Source organism: Eubalaena glacialis, chromosome 17 (genome assembly GCF_028564815.1).
Source record: "Eubalaena glacialis isolate mEubGla1 chromosome 17, mEubGla1.1.hap2.+ XY, whole genome shotgun sequence".
Taxonomy (NCBI): Eukaryota; Metazoa; Chordata; class Mammalia; order Artiodactyla; family Balaenidae; genus Eubalaena; species Eubalaena glacialis.
Genome location: NC_083732.1, coordinates 86,868,814 through 86,888,033, shown reverse-complemented (window position 1 = coordinate 86,888,033; position 19,220 = coordinate 86,868,814). Strand labels below are relative to the sequence as shown.

The 19,220-nt window shown below is 56.9% G+C and overlaps 1 protein-coding gene across 4 annotated transcripts in view; it reads left to right on the top strand.

Moving 5' to 3' along the window:
- SLC45A4 (solute carrier family 45 member 4) overlaps nucleotides 1-18,187 on the top strand; it is a 75,563-nt gene extending 57,376 nt beyond the window's left edge. For all 4 annotated transcript variants that reach the window (XM_061171774.1, XM_061171773.1, XM_061171775.1 and 1 more), the window contains 6 exons: nucleotides 9,415-9,603; nucleotides 10,952-11,131; nucleotides 12,617-13,650; nucleotides 14,443-14,542; nucleotides 15,661-15,872; nucleotides 17,246-18,187. In XM_061171774.1, the coding sequence (XP_061027757.1) occupies nucleotides 9,415-9,603; nucleotides 10,952-11,131; nucleotides 12,617-13,650; nucleotides 14,443-14,542; nucleotides 15,661-15,872; nucleotides 17,246-17,608 (2,078 nt within the window). In that variant the 3' untranslated portion in view covers nucleotides 17,609-18,187. The remainder of the gene's footprint in view (nucleotides 1-9,414; nucleotides 9,604-10,951; nucleotides 11,132-12,616; nucleotides 13,651-14,442; nucleotides 14,543-15,660; nucleotides 15,873-17,245) is intronic.
- Nucleotides 18,188-19,220: the final 1,033 nt, after the last annotated feature.

Here is a 19,220-nt window from a genome sequence, read left to right as displayed (position 1 = left end):
CCGTCCCTGCTCTAATGCTGTGATGAGGGACATCTGTGTTCAGTTCTGGGCTCCCAGGCCTGGCCCGGGGCAAGTGCCTAGACTCTGGGAAGGGGCTTGGGCCGCACAGGATCCCCCGCGGACACCCACAGGGCCCGGCCCCTCATTGCTGTTCCAAGGGGGAGGCCCCAGAACAGGCATCTGAGCTTCTTTTTTTTAATCCTTCTTCCTACCTTCCTGGGATTCTGGAAGGCTTCTTCAGCTCTGTGGCCCTCCATCCGACTGGACGAGGGGTTGCCCCCTGCCCAGTGCAGACCCTCTCTGCTCAGGGGGGGCCCTTTCCTCGGGACCATGCCTGCATCCGGGCCCCGGCGCCTCTGCCGGACCTGTGCTTTTTCACGGCTGTGGCCCTCAAGGGGGCTGCTTAGTGCCACGTTCCCCACTGGGTTGGTTACGTTCATCCGGGGTTACTGCAGGCTGCCAAGCGTTCCCACAGAGAGCGAGTTCTCATGGCTTTAATGTTATCATGAAGGTTTTGTCTGAGAATACAAGCATATCTTGATGGGGAAGGCTTTGTCTATTGAGAGAAAGAATGTAGTTCCTATTCCCATTTCAGATCTTTTGTTAAAGATTTATAGGCAGCTTTCCCAGTCCCCTGGCCCCCTCCCCCCAGAAGGACCAGTTTATCAAAAAAGCCGCTGTGCTGAATGGGAGGCCGCGCGTGACTGAGCGTGGCCGCTGTCGCCCGTGACCTCACACAGCCCTCGGCGAGCGGTGACACCCTCGGCGTTTCCTGTGAACGGGGAGCCTTTCTGGTCCCACCATTGTTGTTCATTTTTGCCGGGAAGAAAACAAAAATTATTTACTACACACCGGTGCTGCGTGTGTTTAGAGCCTTGCTGGGAAATGCCGTGTCCGGGGCGTCCCAGCGGCAGCCACGCCAGGGACGGACGGGGACGGGGCTGTGTTCTCAGGGCTCGCTCCTCCGGGGCTGCTTTGGGGACGTGATGGGGAAGTGTTTGTCTTTCTTGCCCAGCGCGGGGTGACCCCGGCTGTCCCCACACCGCAAGCGCTCAGCTCCTGGTGGGCTCGCACTCCCTCTGCAGCCCAGGGTGACTTTCAGGAGAACTGGGGACACGGTCCAGTCGGCCCCTCCTGGGCGCTCCTGCTTCCTCGGCCTGACCAGCTCCCCCTGGTCCTGCGGCCTCTGCCCGGGTCCCCCTCCGCGGAGGCCTTCCCTGGGTGTGGGGGGTCCCGTGCCGAGCAGGGAGGAGGAGGGGTGCGGGTGGAAGGGCCCGGCAGCGTCTTCATGCAGCAAGCACGTGGTTCTGGCGCCCACGCTCGCTGGGCTCTGTGCCAGGAGCTGGCTCTTGTGCCAACGCCCTCTGCCCTCCTGGGGCCTTCGGCCAAGTCTAATAAACAAGGGCCAGCTGGCTTGGCAGGTAGGTGGCCTGGTGACCTCCGAGGGCAGTTTCGGGGTTGGGGGGGGCTCTGGGGGAAACCAGGCTGCAGTAGGGGGAGGGAACGGGAGATGAGGAAGGAGTCGCTTGAACAGGGTCGGGTTGGGGGGCGACGATGGCATCGTAACCAGAGGAAGGTGCAGCCCGGCCGCCTCGGCAGCTGTCGGACGGACAGGCTGGAGCTGGCGGGGGCGGAGGGCAAAGCTGAGGGGGCGGCTGGGCTGAGGGTCTGACTCCCTGCCAGCCCCGAGCCATTGGTCTCTCAGGGTCGGTGCGCTGGTGAAGGAGGCCCAGGCTCCGGGGAGCCTCCACAGCAGGTAATCCATGCGTACCTGCAGCCCCTCCAGCTCCCTCCTGGGGTGGCCAGCGCTCTGGGTGGCACGAAGCCTGGTGATGGTGGTGTTTCTGGGCGAGCAGGACACGGGTTTGGGGTGAATTGCTAACGAGCACCCAGCTTGATGACTTTCCTAATGAGTTCCTAAGAGTCACTTTAAATTGCATGCCCGTTTTAATTTCAGTTACACGCGTGTTTTCAGAGAAGGTTGACAGAACTTGCCAGTTCACGTCTGTGAAGCTCGTACCTCACCCTGGTACTGTCACACAGGTCAGAGGTCGCCTCTGCGTCTAAGGGGATGCGCCCACAGAGCACAGGCTCCCCCGACAGCCCGGCCCCGAAAGGCCACCTTCAGCAAACTTAGCACAGGGCACAGCTCGATGCAGAGGAGCCTTTCGGGGGGCGAGCGGGCACTCCAGCCCGAGCAGGGCCATACGGAACGGAGTCTGAGTCTGGTGACGCGCACTTGAACCTCAGAAGCGCTGCGTGCGGGGTGAGCCGCGCTCTCCCCCGGGCAGGGCAGCGTCCTCAGCGCAGCAGCTCCTTGGGCAAAGTACACACACGACGGCCAGCAGGCACAGGGGCGCCAGCAATGTCAACGCCGCTGCCCGAGGGGAACTGGCGCTGGGTCCGCCTGTCGGGTGCTGAAGCGTGAGCTGCCACGTGAGGGCTCCTTCGGGCTCCTGTCGGGCGCGGGGCGGTCCCGGGGCAGTGCGGACTGCTCACGCCGTGCTCCCTCCCAGGGAGGGGCGAGAAGCCCGGGTTTCCAGGGGGCGCCTTCGGTGAAGATGGCTTTCTCTGTCGCCTTGCATGGCCAGCCTCTCCACGCGTGTCCATGTCGTAGCACGTACTTGGGAGGAGCACAGGCTTTGCATCGGCCAGACCCTGTGTGTCCCACATCTGCCGGCCCGGTCGGTCGGGGGTGGGCGGTGGGCACTGAGCAGCCGAGGGCGAGCCGGGGCCGGGGCATGTCTCTCAGGCACTCCCTGTGTCCTCTGCAGTCAGTCTTCAGTCACTCCCGTCCGACGCAGAGCCTTGCAGCTCACAGACGTTCACAGAATGTTTGTGTAGGCCAGAGAGAGAGAGTGTGGACAAGCAGTTCTCTTGTGACCAGGCCCTGTAGCCCCTCTCAGCGCATGGTCACCACTGTGGTAATGAGCCCATGGCCAGAAGCAAGCGCTTGGCCACTGTCTGTGCCCCTCCAGCTAAGAGGCCGAATCTTCAAGGAACAGTTTTATCTGTGCAGTTTCCCCTCTAGTGCCTGTGAGCACTAGAGAGCATCCAAAATAGGAGAAGGGCCAGGCACCCGGTGAGCTTCTCATTGTTTTATAGCTTTTCCCCTGAAGATTGGCCTCACATGATGCCGCCCAGAGGGGCTAAAACACAGCTGGGTATCCAAACCCAAGGGCAGAGTTAGAGCCGGGGAGCCCCAAATCCCATTTGTCATCTCTGCTCGTATTTCTTGGCAATTCCTGAAATGGGACAGATTTTAGCTAAAGCTAAAAAAACAGGGGAGACAGTTTTGAGTTCGAGTCCAGCCAAGTTAATTGTTTGTTAAAACAAAAATATCAACGCTGGTAAAACCCGAGAGGGACTGGGTAGGATGAGTGCATCTCCTGAAGTTGGCTTCTCTACTTCTTGTTACCTGTTAGTGTTGATCTCATTTAAAACAGACACTCTTGTGTGTTGGATTTGTGAACAGTACGAATGTATCTCATCCCACCAATGTCAGGACAAAATGACTTTTTTATACTCATTTCTTTTTCAAAAAGAGATCCTGAATATAAGAATAACAGTCCAGCATTTTGTCAGTGTTTTTCAAAATTGACCTATTTTAAGATCATGTTATTCCTAAGTAATGTTCAAAGAGTGATGGGTAATCTGGATAGATACTTTTTTCTTGTATTTTCTCCTAGAAAAACTTTTAAAAGGCAAAAGCTTAACCAATAAGAGTATCAAATCAAATGTCAAGAAAGTATTTCCAGTGTTAGGACAATAAACGCATGTGCCTCAAGTTAAACTGTGCAAAAATTTGTTATTAATATCTTGGGTTTTTAAGCTCTGAAATACATATCAAGTTAAACTTAGTCATGGCTGTTCTAAGATGTACTTAAGGAGAGAAGGAGTCTTTATGTTCATTTTTTAATATGTGTTTTATACCTGCATATCTGTGCAAAACTGCTTTTACCAGAATTATTCATCAAAGTCCAGTTATTGACCTTTGGGGGGGGGGGAATATATCATTGTTCATCGAAGGAATGTAACAGAATATAGTCTCTGCAACACATCATTTTACAATGTCTGTGCTACAACTCAATACTGTTAGACCTTTGGGGAGAAAAGAAAATGGAAAACATGACCTTCACTCCAGAGAAAAGGCCACAAGGCACCTGACCCCAAGGTGATGACTTGTGTTGGAATCATCAGACACGTTCTGACTCTGCTCAGGGACATAAAGGAAAGCAGGCTCTAGGTGGAGAGTAGAAACTCTCAACAGAGAAATAGAAGCTATTTAAAAAAAGAACCAAATGGAAATTCTGGAACTGAAAAATGCAGTATCTGAAATAAAAATTAACCTTTATGATGAGAGAAGATTCAGTGCACTAAGAAATTGGTCTGTAGAAATGACTTAATATGAAGAACAGAGAGAACAAACGTTGAAAAAAGAAATGAGCAGAGCTTCAGGAAGCAGTGGGACAGTGTCTAATATACGTGTAATTGGAGTCCCGGAAGAGAGGAAAGAGAATGGGGCATCAAAATGTGAAGTAAGAAATAACTGAAAACCTCCTAAGTTTGGTGGAAGCTTAAATCTACAGCTTCGTGAAGCAGGATGAATGTAAAGAAAGCCTCGCTTAGGCTCACCATAGTCAAACTGCTGAAAAGCAGCAACAAAGGGGAAATCTCCAAGGCACCAGAGGAAGAAAAGACATGTATGTAGTCATGTGGGCTGTCACAGCCTTCTCGGAAGACAGTGGAATTGTGTCTTGAAGTTCTGGCGGGGAGAGGAGTTGACCCAGAGTTCTGTATCCAGCAAAAATATCCGTTAGGAACAAAAAGTGAAATAAAGAGAATTTAGGTAAATTCTAAGAGCATTTGTCATCAGCAGACCTCTGTAAGAAATGCTGAAGAAGCTAAAGACAGTTCTTCAGGCTGAAGAGAAGTGATACCACACGAACACTGGGATCTCGAGGAAGAAGGAAGGAAGGGTATGGAAATGGTAAGATGGGTGGGTAAAAATAAAAAACCAGTTTCCTATTAATTCTTTAAAAATGAATGACTGTTTAAAGTAAAACTCACAGCACAGCGTGGGGTTTATCGTGGCTGCAGATGAAACGTATGTGCCAGCTTCAACATAAAGGGGCTTGGGGTAAACGGGCACAGACAGTCACTAATTTCTTATGTGACGTGAACGATATCCACTAATAGACTGAAAGTTGACATGTAATACAGTCTCTAGAGCAGCCACTACAAAATAATGCTAAAAAGCCAATGTGTAAATTAAAATGGAATGTGGAGAAATACTCAGTTAACCAAAAGAAGGCAGGAACAAGAGGAACGGAGACCCCAGGAGGGGGCAGACAGGAAGCAAATCGGAAAACGGCAGCCCTGACGTCACCCACGTGAGCAGTTACTCTAAATGTAAGTGGCGAAACACGCCAGCGAGGAGACACACCAGAGTGGATGAAACAGCGAGACCCACCCATCTTCTCGTAAAACACCGTGACTGACGCAGAGGGGTTGCGGTGAAAAGGTGGGAACAGGCAGCCTGAGTCGGCTGGTGGGAGTATTAACCCCAGATAAAGACGAAGCATTGCCGGGGGTACAGAGGGCAGCTCACAGGATGGAAGGGTGGGCTCAGGAGTGAGGCGCGTGTGCTCCTGATGAACAGAGCCTGAGACACGGGTGAAGCAAAGACAGGCAGACTCCAACAGTCATTTGCAGTCATTGTTGGGAAATTTCACACCCCTGTTTCCGCAGTAATAGGGCCGACTGAGCACAACTCAGAAGACAGACAAACCCTGGACAACACACAACCGCGCTGCATCTAGAGCAGGGGCTGGCAGGCAGTTCCTGTTGGGGCCAGAGTGAATGTTCCTGGCGCTCTGCCCGCGTGTCTGTAGCAGCTCCAAGCTCTGCCATGGAGCTCAAAGCAGCCGTTCATCAGTGGGCAAGTGTGGCCTCGTTCCGATAAAACTTTATTTACAGACACTTTTTACATGTCAGGAAATGTTCTTTCTTTTTTTTTTTTTAATTAATTTTTTTTTTTTAATTTTTGGCTGCGTTGGGTCTTTGTTGCTGTGTGTAGGCTTTCTCTGGGTGCGGCGAGCAGGGGTATTGCGGTGTGCAGGCTTCTCATTGCGGTGGTTTCTCCTGTTGCAGAGCACGGGCTCTAGGCGCGCAGGCTTCAGTAGTTGTGGCACGTGGGCTTCAGTAGTTGTGGCTCATGGGCTCTAGAGCACAGACTCAGTAGTTGTGGCGCACAGGCTTAAGTTGCTCTGCGGCATGTGGGATCTTCCCAGACCAGGGCTCGAACCCATGTCCCCTGCATTGGCAGGCGGATTCTTAACCACTGCGCCACCAGGGAAGCCCAGGAAATGTTCTTACTTTGATCTTTTTCGACCATTAAAAAACGTAGCAACGTTCTTAACAAAAAGGGGCCGCAGAGTTGCTCAGTCGTGTTCCAGAGCCTTGACCTTGAGAAGGAGAGGGGTTGGAACGAACACCTTTCCTCCGAGCAGCGACAGGATGACAGTGGGGCCCTGCTGGCCGCCCTGCCCAGCAGCCTCCCTCCGGCCACGCCCAGCGGAGGTGCCAGGAGGGATCCAGTGCTGACGCCTCCCGTGTCCCCGACATCCAGGCAGGTGCGTGGGATGATGCTGTGGGTCCCGCACCTCCCGTCCCTTGTCCCCTGTGAGACCGGCCGGGGTCGCAGGGTCTTCTGCTCTGTAAAGAGCTCCACCTGCCATGGCCAGAGAAACACCCACCCCCTCTGCCCCCACTACCCGGTAGCCCATCCGCTTCTCTCCCTCAGACTCAAGGGTGCTGCCATTCCGACCCGCTCAGTCCCTGAAGCGCCACGGGTCACCCTGTGATGCTTGTCGCCTGGTGAGTTTGCTAATAATGCCCGTCTCCCTGGGAGTGGAAGCTGCCGAGGCCAGGAACCACCGCTCCCCCACTGCATAGCAAGCACAGCCGGTCCCAGGCGTGTCGTGTGCCCGGTCCCCCTGCTCCTGGACCAGTGTTGAGTGCGTTCAAGACCGGGAGCCAAGATGACTGATGCCAGGAGGCATGTGTGTGGTGGGCTGGCTGGGGATGGGGAAGGCGGCCTGGGGCAGATGGCAGGCCTGGCAGGTGAGGGCACCGGGGGATGGGGTGGCCAACCACAGCTGAAGATCAGACCCGGGTTGGGGGCCGGCCAGCAGCAGTGTGCAGGGTCAGAGGTCGGTGGTTGGGGTCTTCAGGCTGACCCCGCTGCAGGTGCACCTCGGGTTTGGTTCAGTTCAACAGTTGTTGGTACCTCTGTGGGTCTCCGCCCTCAGGGATGCCCGTCTCTTGGGCACGCATACAGGTGGTTCAGCAGGTGTGGAATTACAGCAGCGGTGGTGAGCCCCGGTGAGTGGGAGCCTCCTGGGTGGGTGACCCCCTCAGAGTTCTAAGAGGCACCAGGTAGGGAGGTGAGAGTCAGCAGGTGCAGAAGTCCAGAATACTTCCTTGTGCCTGAAGCAGGAGGGCCAGGCCCCCAGGGGAGACGGCAGGCACGGCAGGGAGTCGACATGTGTGTGCACACATGCCTGCGTGTGCGCTAGTGCGTGCGTGCTGCAGCTCTGCACGGAGCCCCGTCACCAAGCTAGTCACAATTCATTAGTAAAGTTGTGACATTTGAAAAGCCCAGCACTAGTTAAGAGTCTGTCCATTGGGGTAAGAATGCTTTCCTTTCTCTCTGAAACCGACTACACCGCACCTGCTAAATGGTTTTGTGCGGGAGCTGTTTCTGAGAAGCCTGATGCTTCGACACTGTGCGTTCTTGAGCGTAGGAAGTGTCAGCGCGGCCGATGTGGCGGTACCGCTGTCGTTTTCCCCGGTGCCTGACTTTGACAGTGAACGCCGAGGACCCGGGCCTGCCACGTAGACCACCGCTTGTAGCGGAGCACATTCGGCAGGCTTCTCGTTTCCTGAAACACCAGTACGTTCTGCTGACTTGAATCAGGAGCAGAATTCGCCCTTCCTAAGGTTCTGTGTGGTGTAAAGGTCGAGGCTGACACCTTGAATTCTAGGCTGAATGCATAAATATTTTAATGGGCATGTTAGCAACGATTTTGAAAGGTGCTTCCCTCCTCCTTTGAAAACGATTTCCTCCTCCTACACAGTTTATTTTTCTTAGTAGTTCAGCACAATATTCCATTTCTCAGCGCCTTTGGTGGTGTAAAACATTAGCTAACAATCGCTGGCGTGCCAAGGCACGCTTTTATTTTTTTTATGTAAACTCTTCATTGAAGTATGACATACAGAGAGGTGCATGATCCGAGTCTCCAGCTGGGTGAGTTGTCACCAGGGACCCCCATCCAGATCAAGATCAGAACATACCAGCCCGAAGCCCCTGCCCCTCCCAGGGGCGACCAACACCCTGGCTTCTGCCAGCAGACACTCCTTTAGCCCCGTTGGACATCATGTAAATGGAACCCACAGTGTGTGCCCTTGTGCACCCAGCATGTGCGGGATTCCGCCGTGTTGTCCTGCATATGAATGAGCCAGACTCATTTCTCATTGTTCCAGTGGCGACGGGCGTTGGGTTTGTGTTATAGGGAGGAAGCATGTAGAGTGGGGCGGGTGGTACATAGACTTTGAAATCAGGCAGCCCTGGGTTTAAGTCCTAGGCTCCTACTTCTTCGCTCTGTGACCCAGGGCAGATTACCTACCTAAACCTCTCTGAGCTTCAGATTGCCCGTCTGTGAAATGGATACAGTAATCCCTGCCTACCTGGGCAGTTAGGAGGATTAAGCACCAGACACAACCCCCTGGTTCCAGCTGGACACACACTGAGGCTTCCCCTCTTGCTGCCCCTCAGTAGCCACTCAGAAGCCCACTGCTGGGGTCATTTAGTGTGTCAGTGGCTGCGAGGCCCCTCTGCAGGACCCTCGTGATACATTTCAGCTGTGAGGCCCAGGATCCCGGGAGCGGAGCGTCAGTCCCCCGCCCGCCTTGTTCTTGGCTGACGGGCTCAGTGCCTGGTCCCCGAGGGTGGCGTTGAGCAGCCCCTGAGACCCCAGGCCCTGGTCAGGGCCAGAGGAATGAGAGGGTCTTGCCCTCGTGCCGCCGCCCCTGCAGGAGCCTCTCCACATGTGCACGGCGGCCCCGGGCCCGCTGGGTCCTGTGTCCTGCGCCATACGCTTTGTGCCCGCCTGCCGAGTGCACCCTGGGCAGGTCCCAGGGCACGGCTCTACAGCCCAGTTCTGGCCTGGGGCCACCTGATGCTTCCCCGTTAGGCTTTGGCTGATTTCAGACATCGGGCCTGGCAGGTGGGGACGTCTGCCTGGGGGCGCTCTAGCTGGCAGGGGTGTGTGCGCGTGGCCCGAGCTGCCTGGGGCAGGTGGTCTGCAGCGCGCCCGCCCACGTGTGTAACGGCCCGCGTGTCTGTTGCAGGCCTTCCGGAGCAGTACTACAGCCTCACCTGGTTCCTGAGCCCCATCCTTGGCCTCATCTTCACCCCCCTCATCGGCTCCGCGAGTGACCGGTGCACCCTAAGCTGGGGCCGCCGGCGGCCTTTCATCCTCGTGCTCTGCGTGGGCGTGCTCTTTGGAGTGGCACTTTTCCTTAACGGCTCTGCCATCGGTGAGTGTCCTGCAGAGCCCTGACCGGGACTCGATAAGATGTGCAGGTTTAAAGAGTTCAGACCGGCTGGTCCCGGACTGGGCAGCTGTGCCGAGCCCTGGGCGCCCGGGCGGTGGCCAGGCCACGGGCCCCACGTGGGAACGCCGTGGGAACCTGTTCTCAGGGAGCGTTTCCTGTTGTGATCCGTTTGTTTTTAATGCGTATCTGACACCACGTCCTGTTTCCAGCATTATTTCAGAAATTATCTTTTCTCTTTTTTTTTTCTCCTTGTCTTAGGCTTGGTATTGAAAATGTCCAGACCTAGTGTGATACTTTTTTTGTTGTTTGTTTCATGTACTCGCGGTTTGTTTTGCTTCTTTTTGTTGTTGTTTTGTTTTCAACTGAAACAACTACACGTGGGAAAATAGCTTTTGCTTGAGAGCAACCGTCAGCACTGGTGAAAAACAAAACTCTGTTTTCTGGCAACGACTTTCTAAGTCGAAGGCTTAATCTGTGTTCTGACATAGGCGAGCCTGCCCCAAGTCTGCATCAGTCCAGGCGGGGGTCACTGATGCTAGGAGGCTCGGGAACTGGGGAGGGCGGCGCAGAAAACTTTGCTGTGCGGCCAGAGCCTCGCTCAGCCGCTCAGAGGCTGCGTGAGGCCGCCTGGGGCGAGCTTAGTGCCGGCTTGGTGGGGGCGGCCGAGGAAGGCCTCCCTGAGCTGAGCGCCCACCCACCTCCCCTCCATCCAGATGCCCCCGGATCAGGAGTCTGGGGGTGCCGTCCTCCTGGCACCTGCGGGCACAGTTTAGAGGGCACGTTGCGGCTTTCTCGAGGACCTGTGTGTGCAGGTGGGCCCGGCCCACTGTGACCCAAACGCAGCGGCTCGGAGCTCCGGCCCGGTGCCCTCTGTCCTGCTGCGCCTGTGTTGCTCCCGGGCATTGCAGGGTCCAGGTAGCCAGCAGGTTCCCTGCCCTCACGCAGGGCGGGTGTGTCTGAGACCCGCCTCATCTGCAGAGCTCAGGGGCTGGTCCTGGGTTCCAGACCATGAGCCCAGTGCACCCCATCACTTTTGTGCACAGAGTGCCCCTCGGTCCCACGGCGGTGAATCCAGTGAAACTAGCTTTAGCTCAGCTGTCAGGGGAGCAGGTTGGTCTCTGGGTTCAGGGCCAGACTCACCTGAGGCAGGTGCGTGATTACGGCTCACAGCCTCCTTCCCAGAGCCAGGAAAGACAAAACTCTCCTTCCGTCAGGAGAGGCTGTGCCGAGGAGCACGTGCCCTTCTGGCTGGGGCGGGAGGCCGCCGTCTCCCCGGGAGGTCACTGCCTGCCACCGGGCTGAGATCGGCTGCTCCTTTGTGCCCTGTCAGGTCTGTCCCTCGGCGATGTCCCCACCCGGCAGCCCATTGGCATCGTCCTCACGGTGCTGGGGGTGGTGGTCCTGGACTTCAGCGCTGACGCCACCGAGGGGCCCATCCGTGCCTACCTGCTGGACGTGGTGGACAGCGAGGAGCAGGACATGGCCCTCAACATCCACGCCTTCTCTGCCGGTGAGAGCGCACCCCGCCCCTGCCCCCGCCCCGGCCCCGGCCCCGGCCCCAGGCCCCTGCCCCGCCTTCGCCATCCCCCGTCCTCGGTCCTCGCCCGGCTCCTCTGCCCGGCTCCTCTGCCATCGGCAGGGCGGGCGGAGGCTGCTGTCCCAGACGCCGGTGGGCGAGGCAGTGAGCTGGGGTCCTGGCAGGGCCAAGTGACTGTGGTCTGGGGTGGGGGACGTGCTAGCCGGGTGGCCCCAGTCCAGGGCCCTGCGCTGGCTGCTCCCTGAGTCGGGCAGCTTTCCCATCCGACGGGAATGTGGGAATGTGAGAATGTGAGCTCAGGGGATGGCGGTTAGTGCAGAGAGCATTCCCCGGGCAGCCGCCTGTTTCTGTCCGAATTCATGAAGCAGGAACCTGTCAGGCCCGGATTCCGAACCCGGGCTCAGGTGTCGTTCCTCCTTGCCTCGTTCGTCCCGTTTTCTCTGAGTGGCGGCCCTGGACCCCAGTGTGTGTGTGTGTGTGTGTGTGTGTGTGTGTGTGTGTGTGTGTGTTGGGGTGTGTGTGTGTGTGTGTGTTGGGGTGTGTGTGTGGGGGTGTGGGGGTGTGTGTGTGTGTGGGGGTGTGTGTGTGTGTTGGGGTGTGTGTGTGGGTGTGTGGGGGTGTGTGTGTGTGTTGGGGTGTGTGTGGGTGTGTTGGGGTGTGTGTGTGTGTGTGTGTGTGTTGGGGTGTGTGTGTGTTGGGGTGTGTGTTGGGGTGTGTGTGTGTGTTGGGGTGTGTGTGTGTGTGTTGGGGTGTGTGTGTGTTGGGGTGTGTGTGTGTGTTGGGGTGTGTTGGGGTGTGTGTGTGTGTTGGGGTGTGTGTGTGTGTTGGGGTGTGTGTGTGTGTTGGGGTGTGTTGGGGTGTGTGTGTGTGTTGGGGTGTGTGTGTGTGTTGGGGTGTGTGTGTGTGTTGGGTGTGTGTTGGTGTGTGTGTGTGTGTTGGGGTGTGTGTGTGTTGGGGGTGTGTGTGTGTGTGTTGGGGTGTGTGTGTTGGGTGTGTGTGTGTGTGTTGGGGTATGTGTGTGTGTGTGTTGGGGTGTGTGTGTGTTGTGGGGGGTGTGTGTGTGTTGGGGTGTGTGTGTGTGTGTTGGGGTGTGTGTGTGTGTGTTGGGGGGGTGTGTGTTGGGGTGTGTGTTGGGGTGTGTGTGTGTGTGTGTTGGGGTGTGTGTGTGTGTTGGGTGTGTGTGTGTGTTGGGGTGTGTGTGTGTGTGTGTTGGGGTGTGTGTGTTGGGGGTGTGTGTGTGTGTGTTGGGGTGTGTGTGTGTGTGTTGGGGTGTGTGTGTGTGTTGGGGGGTGTATGTGTGTTGGGGGGTGTGTGTGTGTGTTGGGGTGTGTGTGTGTGTGTGTCTGTGTTGGGGGGGGGTGTTGAACACCCGTCTGGGTTCCCCCCGGCTCGGCTCCCTCCTTGGGGGCCGAGGCGCCTGCGCCGCTCACTGCTGCCCCGCCCCGCCCCGTCCCTCAGGCCTCGGCGGGGCCATCGGCTACGTGCTGGGGGGGCTGGACTGGACCCAGACCTTCTTGGGCGCCTGGTTCCGGACGCAGAACGAGGTGCTCTTCTTCTTCGCGGCCATCGTGTTCTCGGTGTCGGTGGCCCTGCACCTGTTCAGCATCGACGAGGAGCACTACAGCCCCCAGCAGGAGCGCGGCGTGGACGCGGCCGACGCACCGGCCCCCGGCCCCCGCGCCAGCGTCCTGGACGGCGGCGCCCTGTTCCCGGACGAGGTGCAGTCGGAGCACGAGCTGGCCCTGGACTTCCTGGACGCGGGCATCGTGCGGAGCAAGAGCGACTCGGTGCTGCACGTGCCGGACGCCACGCTGGGCCTGGAGCCCGAGCTGCTCTTCCTGCACGACATCGAGCCCTCCATCTTCCACGACGCCTCCTACCCCGGCACCCCCTGCAGCACCAGCCAGGAGCTCGCCCGGGCCCGGCCGCCCCGCCTGCCCCCGCTGCTCTGCGAGCCCGCCGGCGAGGACGAGACCCTGCTGGAGAACCACCTGAGCACAGCCGGGCTCCCCAACGGAGGGGGCTCCCCGCCCCGCGGTGGCCTGGGCGGCTGCAGCCGGGTGGATGTGAAGCCCTCGGCCACGGCGGGCTCCGGGCGGCGGCGCCGGCATATGTTCCGCCGGCAGGCCTCCAGCACCTTCTCCTACTACGGCAAGACTGGGTCCCACCGCTACCGCTACCGGCGCGCCAACGCCGTGGTCCTGATCAAGCCCTCACGCAGCATGAGCGACCTGTACGACCTGCAGAAGCGGCAGCGGCAGCGCTGCCGCCGCCGCAACCAGAGCGGGGCCACCACGTCCAGCGGGGACACAGAGAGCGAGGAGGGCGAGGGCGAGACCACTGTGCGGCTGCTCTGGCTGTCCATGCTGAAGATGCCCCAGGAGCTGGTGCGGCTCTGCCTCTGCCACCTGCTCACCTGGTTCTCCGTCATCGCCGAGGCCGTGTTCTACACTGACTTCATGGGCCAGGTCATCTTCGAGGGGGACCCCAAGGTGAGCGCCCGGGGCCCCCACTCGGGGCACTGGGGGGTGCGGCGGAGCCTGGCTGTGGTGACAGCCTGCTGCCCCGGCGCCCAGCAGGCCGCCCCCAAAGCTGCAGGGGTGCATGGTGGGCAGCCAGCCAGCATGCGCCCCTGTTAACACGGTCGGGAGTCGTCATGTGCGCCCGAGAGGGCATTCGCACTGGGGTCCGCGGCGAGCAAACGGCAGGCTTTGGCAAGTGCCGGAGCGCCGAGGAGCCAGAGGCAGGAAGGCCCGCTCCTGCCGCATACAGACGTGTACAGACGCCGTGTACAGACGTGTACAGACGCCGTGTACAGAGGGTTAAAACAGCGATGTTGTTGGCTTGTGGCCAGGCCAGCTGGGCGTGGCTCCTGGTCCCCGTGGCATCAGCTGACTCGCACCTGTGCCCGTGTCGCCCAGAGTCGGGTCGGGAGGTCCGGGATGGTCCCAACGCAGGCTCAGGCCTTCCCGCCCCACGTGGTCCTCACCATCCTGGACTGTCTGAGCTGCTTCGTGCGGCCTCTGGGCTCCAAGAGGGCAGAGGCAGGAGCTGCAAGTCGCATCCGCCAGACTCGGGGCAGGAGCGAGGCCGGGGGGGATTGCAAGCGATCTGCCACAGGTCCCGGCCTGGGCCGTGGCTGCTCCCCCTCCGTGTGGTGCTACCACTGTGGTACACGGCTTGCCTGCTGTCGAGACGTAAATTTCAACGTAAATGACCTCCTTTGCCTGGAGGTACAGCACGCTGTCCCCACCCCCTGAACCCCAGTCTCGTTTCTGGAACAGGCTCCATCCAACTCGACCGCATGGCAGGCCTACAACGCAGGCGTGAAGATGGGCTGCTGGGGCCTGGTCATCTACGCGGCCACCGGTGCGACTTGCTCAGGTAAGCGGCCCCCAGTCAGGTGAGCCATTTGCCTGAACGTGCTTCATGACTGGAAAGACCGGCGGGCGTCTTGCTCTGTGGACGGCGGGCCTTGACCAGACAGGGCCACCCCTCAGGGACAGCAGCGTTGAAATCCACTCATCCTCATCTTGGGAATAAGCCACCTTAGCCTGATACCGGGAACCGGTGTCCTGAGACCCGCCGCGGGCTGTCCTCTGGGCAGTCGCCTGCCCAGGCTCCTCGGGGAGGGGTCTGACCACGGCTGGGGGGGTGGCGGCACTGCAGGAGCTGTGCCCTCAGCCAGGACGCCGGGGGAGGTTGAAGCAGGCATCCTGGGTCCTGCCTGAGCGCATACGGTGTGTTCGGGCCCTGCCAGAGGTCAGGGTGTCTGGAGGAGACAAGCAGCCTTTCCCTGGGCTCAGCTGCGTCCTGGAGGATAGGGGGTGGGAGTGACAGGCTTCAGTCCCGGGAGCGACATGCTGGCACACCTTCTGGAAACGGGGCAGAGCCGCAGTTAGGGGTCTCCTGGCTGAGGCTGGGCTGGGCGCCCTGCCTGTGCTCTTACCTGAGGATGACCAAGATAACGGCCAGGGGCAGCGGGCAGCCTTCATGACGGTCACGGTGCTGCCGGTGCTTTAACAGAGGACTTCTCAGGAGGGCTGGGTCAGGAAGGGTGAGCAGGAGCCTGTCCTTCCAGACCCAGAGGGGGTGGGTGCTTGCGAGGAAAACCAGCAACAACTCAGTCCTCGAGGCAGGACCAGGCACAGGGCCCCAGAGGGTGCCGAGTGGGCCTGGATTGGTGGAAGGATCAGGAAGGCCTGACCTTGCAGGGTAGGGAGGCCCCAGCGGGCTGCAGGATAGCACCAGGTCACGGGGTCTGGGACCAAGAGCGCCGACGTCCTTCTGAGGTGCGGAGCCCCTGGCAGCCAAGTGGGGCACGAGTGGGGCACGAGTGGGGCACGGTGAGCTGTGGGCTGTTCGGGAGCAGCACGTGGCGGCCTGGCGGGGAAAGAGGAGGCGCGTTCACCTGTTCCTGAGCCAGGCTGGGCGCAGCGGTAGAGGGAGGGGAGCGAGTGGGCGGCGCCTGTCAGTCACTGTGGTGGCCTCTCTCTCTGCAGCCCTGCTACAGAAGTACTTGGACAACTACGACCTGAGCATCAGGGTCATCTACGTGCTGGGGACGCTGGGCTTCTCCGTCGGCACAGCCGTGATGGCCATGTTCGCCAACGTCTACGTGGCCATGATCATGATCAGCACCATGGGCATTGTCTCCATGAGCATCTCCTACTGCCCCTACGCCCTGCTCGGGCAGTACCACGACATCAAGGAGGTGTGTGGCCGGTGGGTGGCTGGTGGGTGAGGTCCTGGGGCAGGGTCACCAGCTGTGGGCGGCTCTGGGGTTCTCACCGGCCCTGCTGCATGGGACATTCCTGCTCACGTCTTCCCTTGCACTTCTACCCTCGGCCTGTGGCCTACCTGGGGTAGACTTCGTGTGTGTGGTCTAAGGTAGATCAGAACTTTATGGCTTCCTCACAAAGGATGGGGATGGCCATGTGACCCAGTGTCCCCACCCGCACTGCCGTGCTGTGATCGTCATAAGTCAGGTGTCTGTCTGGGGGGATCTCTGTATTCTCTTCCATGGGTCTGTCTGTCTTTAGACAGATGATGCTACACTGTCTTAAGTAGTTTTATAATAGGACCTGAAACCTGGTAGTATAAGTTCTTCAACTTGGTTCTTCAAGATTGTCTTGGGTATTCTTGACCATTTAAATGTTAGAATCAGCTTCTGGGATTTTTTTTTATTGGAAACACACTGATTATATCAATTTGGAGAGAGTTCAAAGTTTATAGTATTGAGCCTTTATGATATTCCCTAAATATGGTATATTCTATTAATTGTTATAGTATATTTATAGATTCTTCTGGGCTTTCTGCATACACAATCACATCATCCATGGATAATGAGCTTTATTTCTTGCTTTCCAATTCTTTTTAAAGACAATACTTCTGTTTCTCATTTGTATTTTTTTTTTTAATGAATGAATGAATTTATTTATTTTGGGCTGCGTTGGGTCTTCATTGCTGCACGCAGGCTTTTTCTAGCTGCGGCGAGAGGGGGTTACTCTTTGTTGCAGTCCTCGGGCTTCTCATTGCTGTGGCTTCTCTTGTTGCGGAGCACGGGTTTTGGTGCGCGGGCTTCAGTAGTTGCGGCACGCAGGCTCAGTAGTTGCGGCTCACGGGCTCTAGAGCGCAGGCTCAGTAGTTGTGGCGCATGGGCTTAGTTGCTCCGCGGCATGTGGGATCTTCCCGGACCAGGGCTCGAACCCGTGTCCTCTGCATTGGCAGGCGGATTCTTAACCACTGCGCCACCAGGGAAGCCCCTCCAATTCTTTTTTTTAAAAACATCTTTATTGGAGTATAATTGCTTTACAATGGTGTGTTAGTTTCTGCTGTATAACAAAGTGAGTCAGCTATACGTATACTCCAATTCTTAATAGGTTTAATTTATTTTCCTTGCCTTATCGCAATGGCCAGAACCTCCAATACTATATGTTCGATAGAAGTCGGGTGGGGACGGGGACAAGCAGGCTGAGGGGGAAGGCAGGTTTTGTGTCCACGCTTCTGAGCTAATGTTCAAACCCCAGGAAGGATGATCGAAGGCTTGACCCCCGGCCCTCACGCCTGTGTCCTCCTCTCTTGCAGTACGTTCACCACAGCCCCGGGAACTCCAAGCGTGGCTTTGGCATAGACTGTGCCATCCTCTCCTGCCAGGTCTATATCTCCCAGATCCTGGTGGCCTCCGCCCTGGGCAGCGTGGTCGATGCGGTCGGGACTGTGCGCGTCATCCCTATGGTGGCCTCTGTGGGCTCTTTCCTGGGCTTCCTGACGGCCACCTTCCTGGTCATCTACCCAGAGGGGTCTGAAGAGGCCAAGGAAGAGCAGAAGGGCCTGTCCTCCCAGGCTCTGGGCGAAGGCGGGAGCGGCAGCATCGAGAAGCCCACGGTCCTGAAGCTGTCCCGGAAGGAGGGCCCGCAGGGGCTCGTGGAGACCGAGTCGATGGTCTGAGCCGCGCCCGTGCACACACATTCCAGGGCGGGCAGGGAGGCGGGGAGAGGCGGGGGACACCGCCCCTGCAGGCTGGCTGCTGTGGCCTTAGCGGCAGCGCAAACCAGAGTGGAGGGTCGGTAGTTGTAGGGTAGCTTTGCGCCACTAGGCAAAAATACCACATTAATTACTTTTCCCACAATTAAAAAGAATCATTTGAAATCTTTTTTTTTAATCGAAAAAGATCTTTTAATTTCAACTTTGTCTTTTACTCTGCAGGTATATTATTCTGCATGTTTTAAAAGTATAAACCAGATTTACAACATAGACCATAAGTGATTTAGAAAAAAATAAGATTTTTGCATTTGTAAAGTTATAATTGAAAACAAAAAATATCTGATGTATTTTGCTATATCTTATCTGAATTCTTCAGATAGCAGTCATGTAGTCAGTGACTAAAACATTATTATCAAATTTTTTTCCCTGTGGACGCCTACAGGTATTTGGACGTTCTGTCAGATCACATCACATTTTGTTGGTGCTGCAGCTATTGGAGAGTATTTTTCTCTATGATTACTTTAGAAAAAAAAAACAAAACAATTTTTCTTCTTCTTCTTCTTCTTCTTTTTTTTTTTTTTTCCCGAAACTGTGGTTTTTTTGGAAGAACAGCATCTATCTCTTGTTTTCCTCAGAGTCTGCCGCATTGTGCCCGGGCAGCCCTGTTCGTGGGCGGCAGGCAGCAGTAGTAGTGACACCAAAGCCAGGAGGAGGCAAGGCCCCCGGGTTCTCGTGGGGTGACCAGGGCAATTCACAAGGGCCAATTCCAGACACCTCGCCCAGCGGGCTGGGATGGGCCGCCAGCGCCGGGGTAGCCCTTGAACTAGCAGACCTGCCCCTGCCTGCCGGCCTACCTGTGTGTTGCTTGCTGCCCGTGCTCAGCCCTCCTGCCCGTCGTCCTGTCCGAAGTTCCCTGGAGAGGCTGTGATTCTCGCGTTGCACTTTGTCTTTAAACCATTTGTGGGGGAAATCACGAGGGCAGAGCTCCCGGTGTGGCTCTGCCTCTGGCGCCCCGCCACCAGGCCCACACGCCGGACACTGCACCCTTCTGACCTCTGCGCCTGCTCTCCCCGCTGGCCACTGGAATCAGAGCCACCTCGCAGTGAAGAAGTGGGTCTTGGGATAGAAAGATGGTCGGTCCGGTCCACGGGTCAACTCGGCGCGGTGTTTCTGGTTTCAGCGGAGAACCAAACTCGGGCTCCGGGGAAGCACGGTCGTCACATGCTGCAGCTGTTTGGAAATGCTTTTCAAACCACACTCTCTTTATAACTAAGCAGTTTCTGCTTTTCTTCTTTGGAACGGTCAGTCTAGGTTTACTGATCTCAGGAGAAAGAGGGAGGCCTCCCGCCCATTACCCGGATAAAGTGAGAGGATTGTAATACCTCGCTGCCTCAAGTTGATGTTTTTTTAAATAAAGTACTTTAAAATGCATGAGAATCATGCTGCAATATGATCATTCTAAAGCAAACATATATTTCAAGATGAAATGAAGCAGTTTTTAAATAAACTACTTGAATTTTCTGTGTGTTGAAAGGAATAGCCGTGTTTAATGTATTTGACCAGCCTCTGGTCTTGC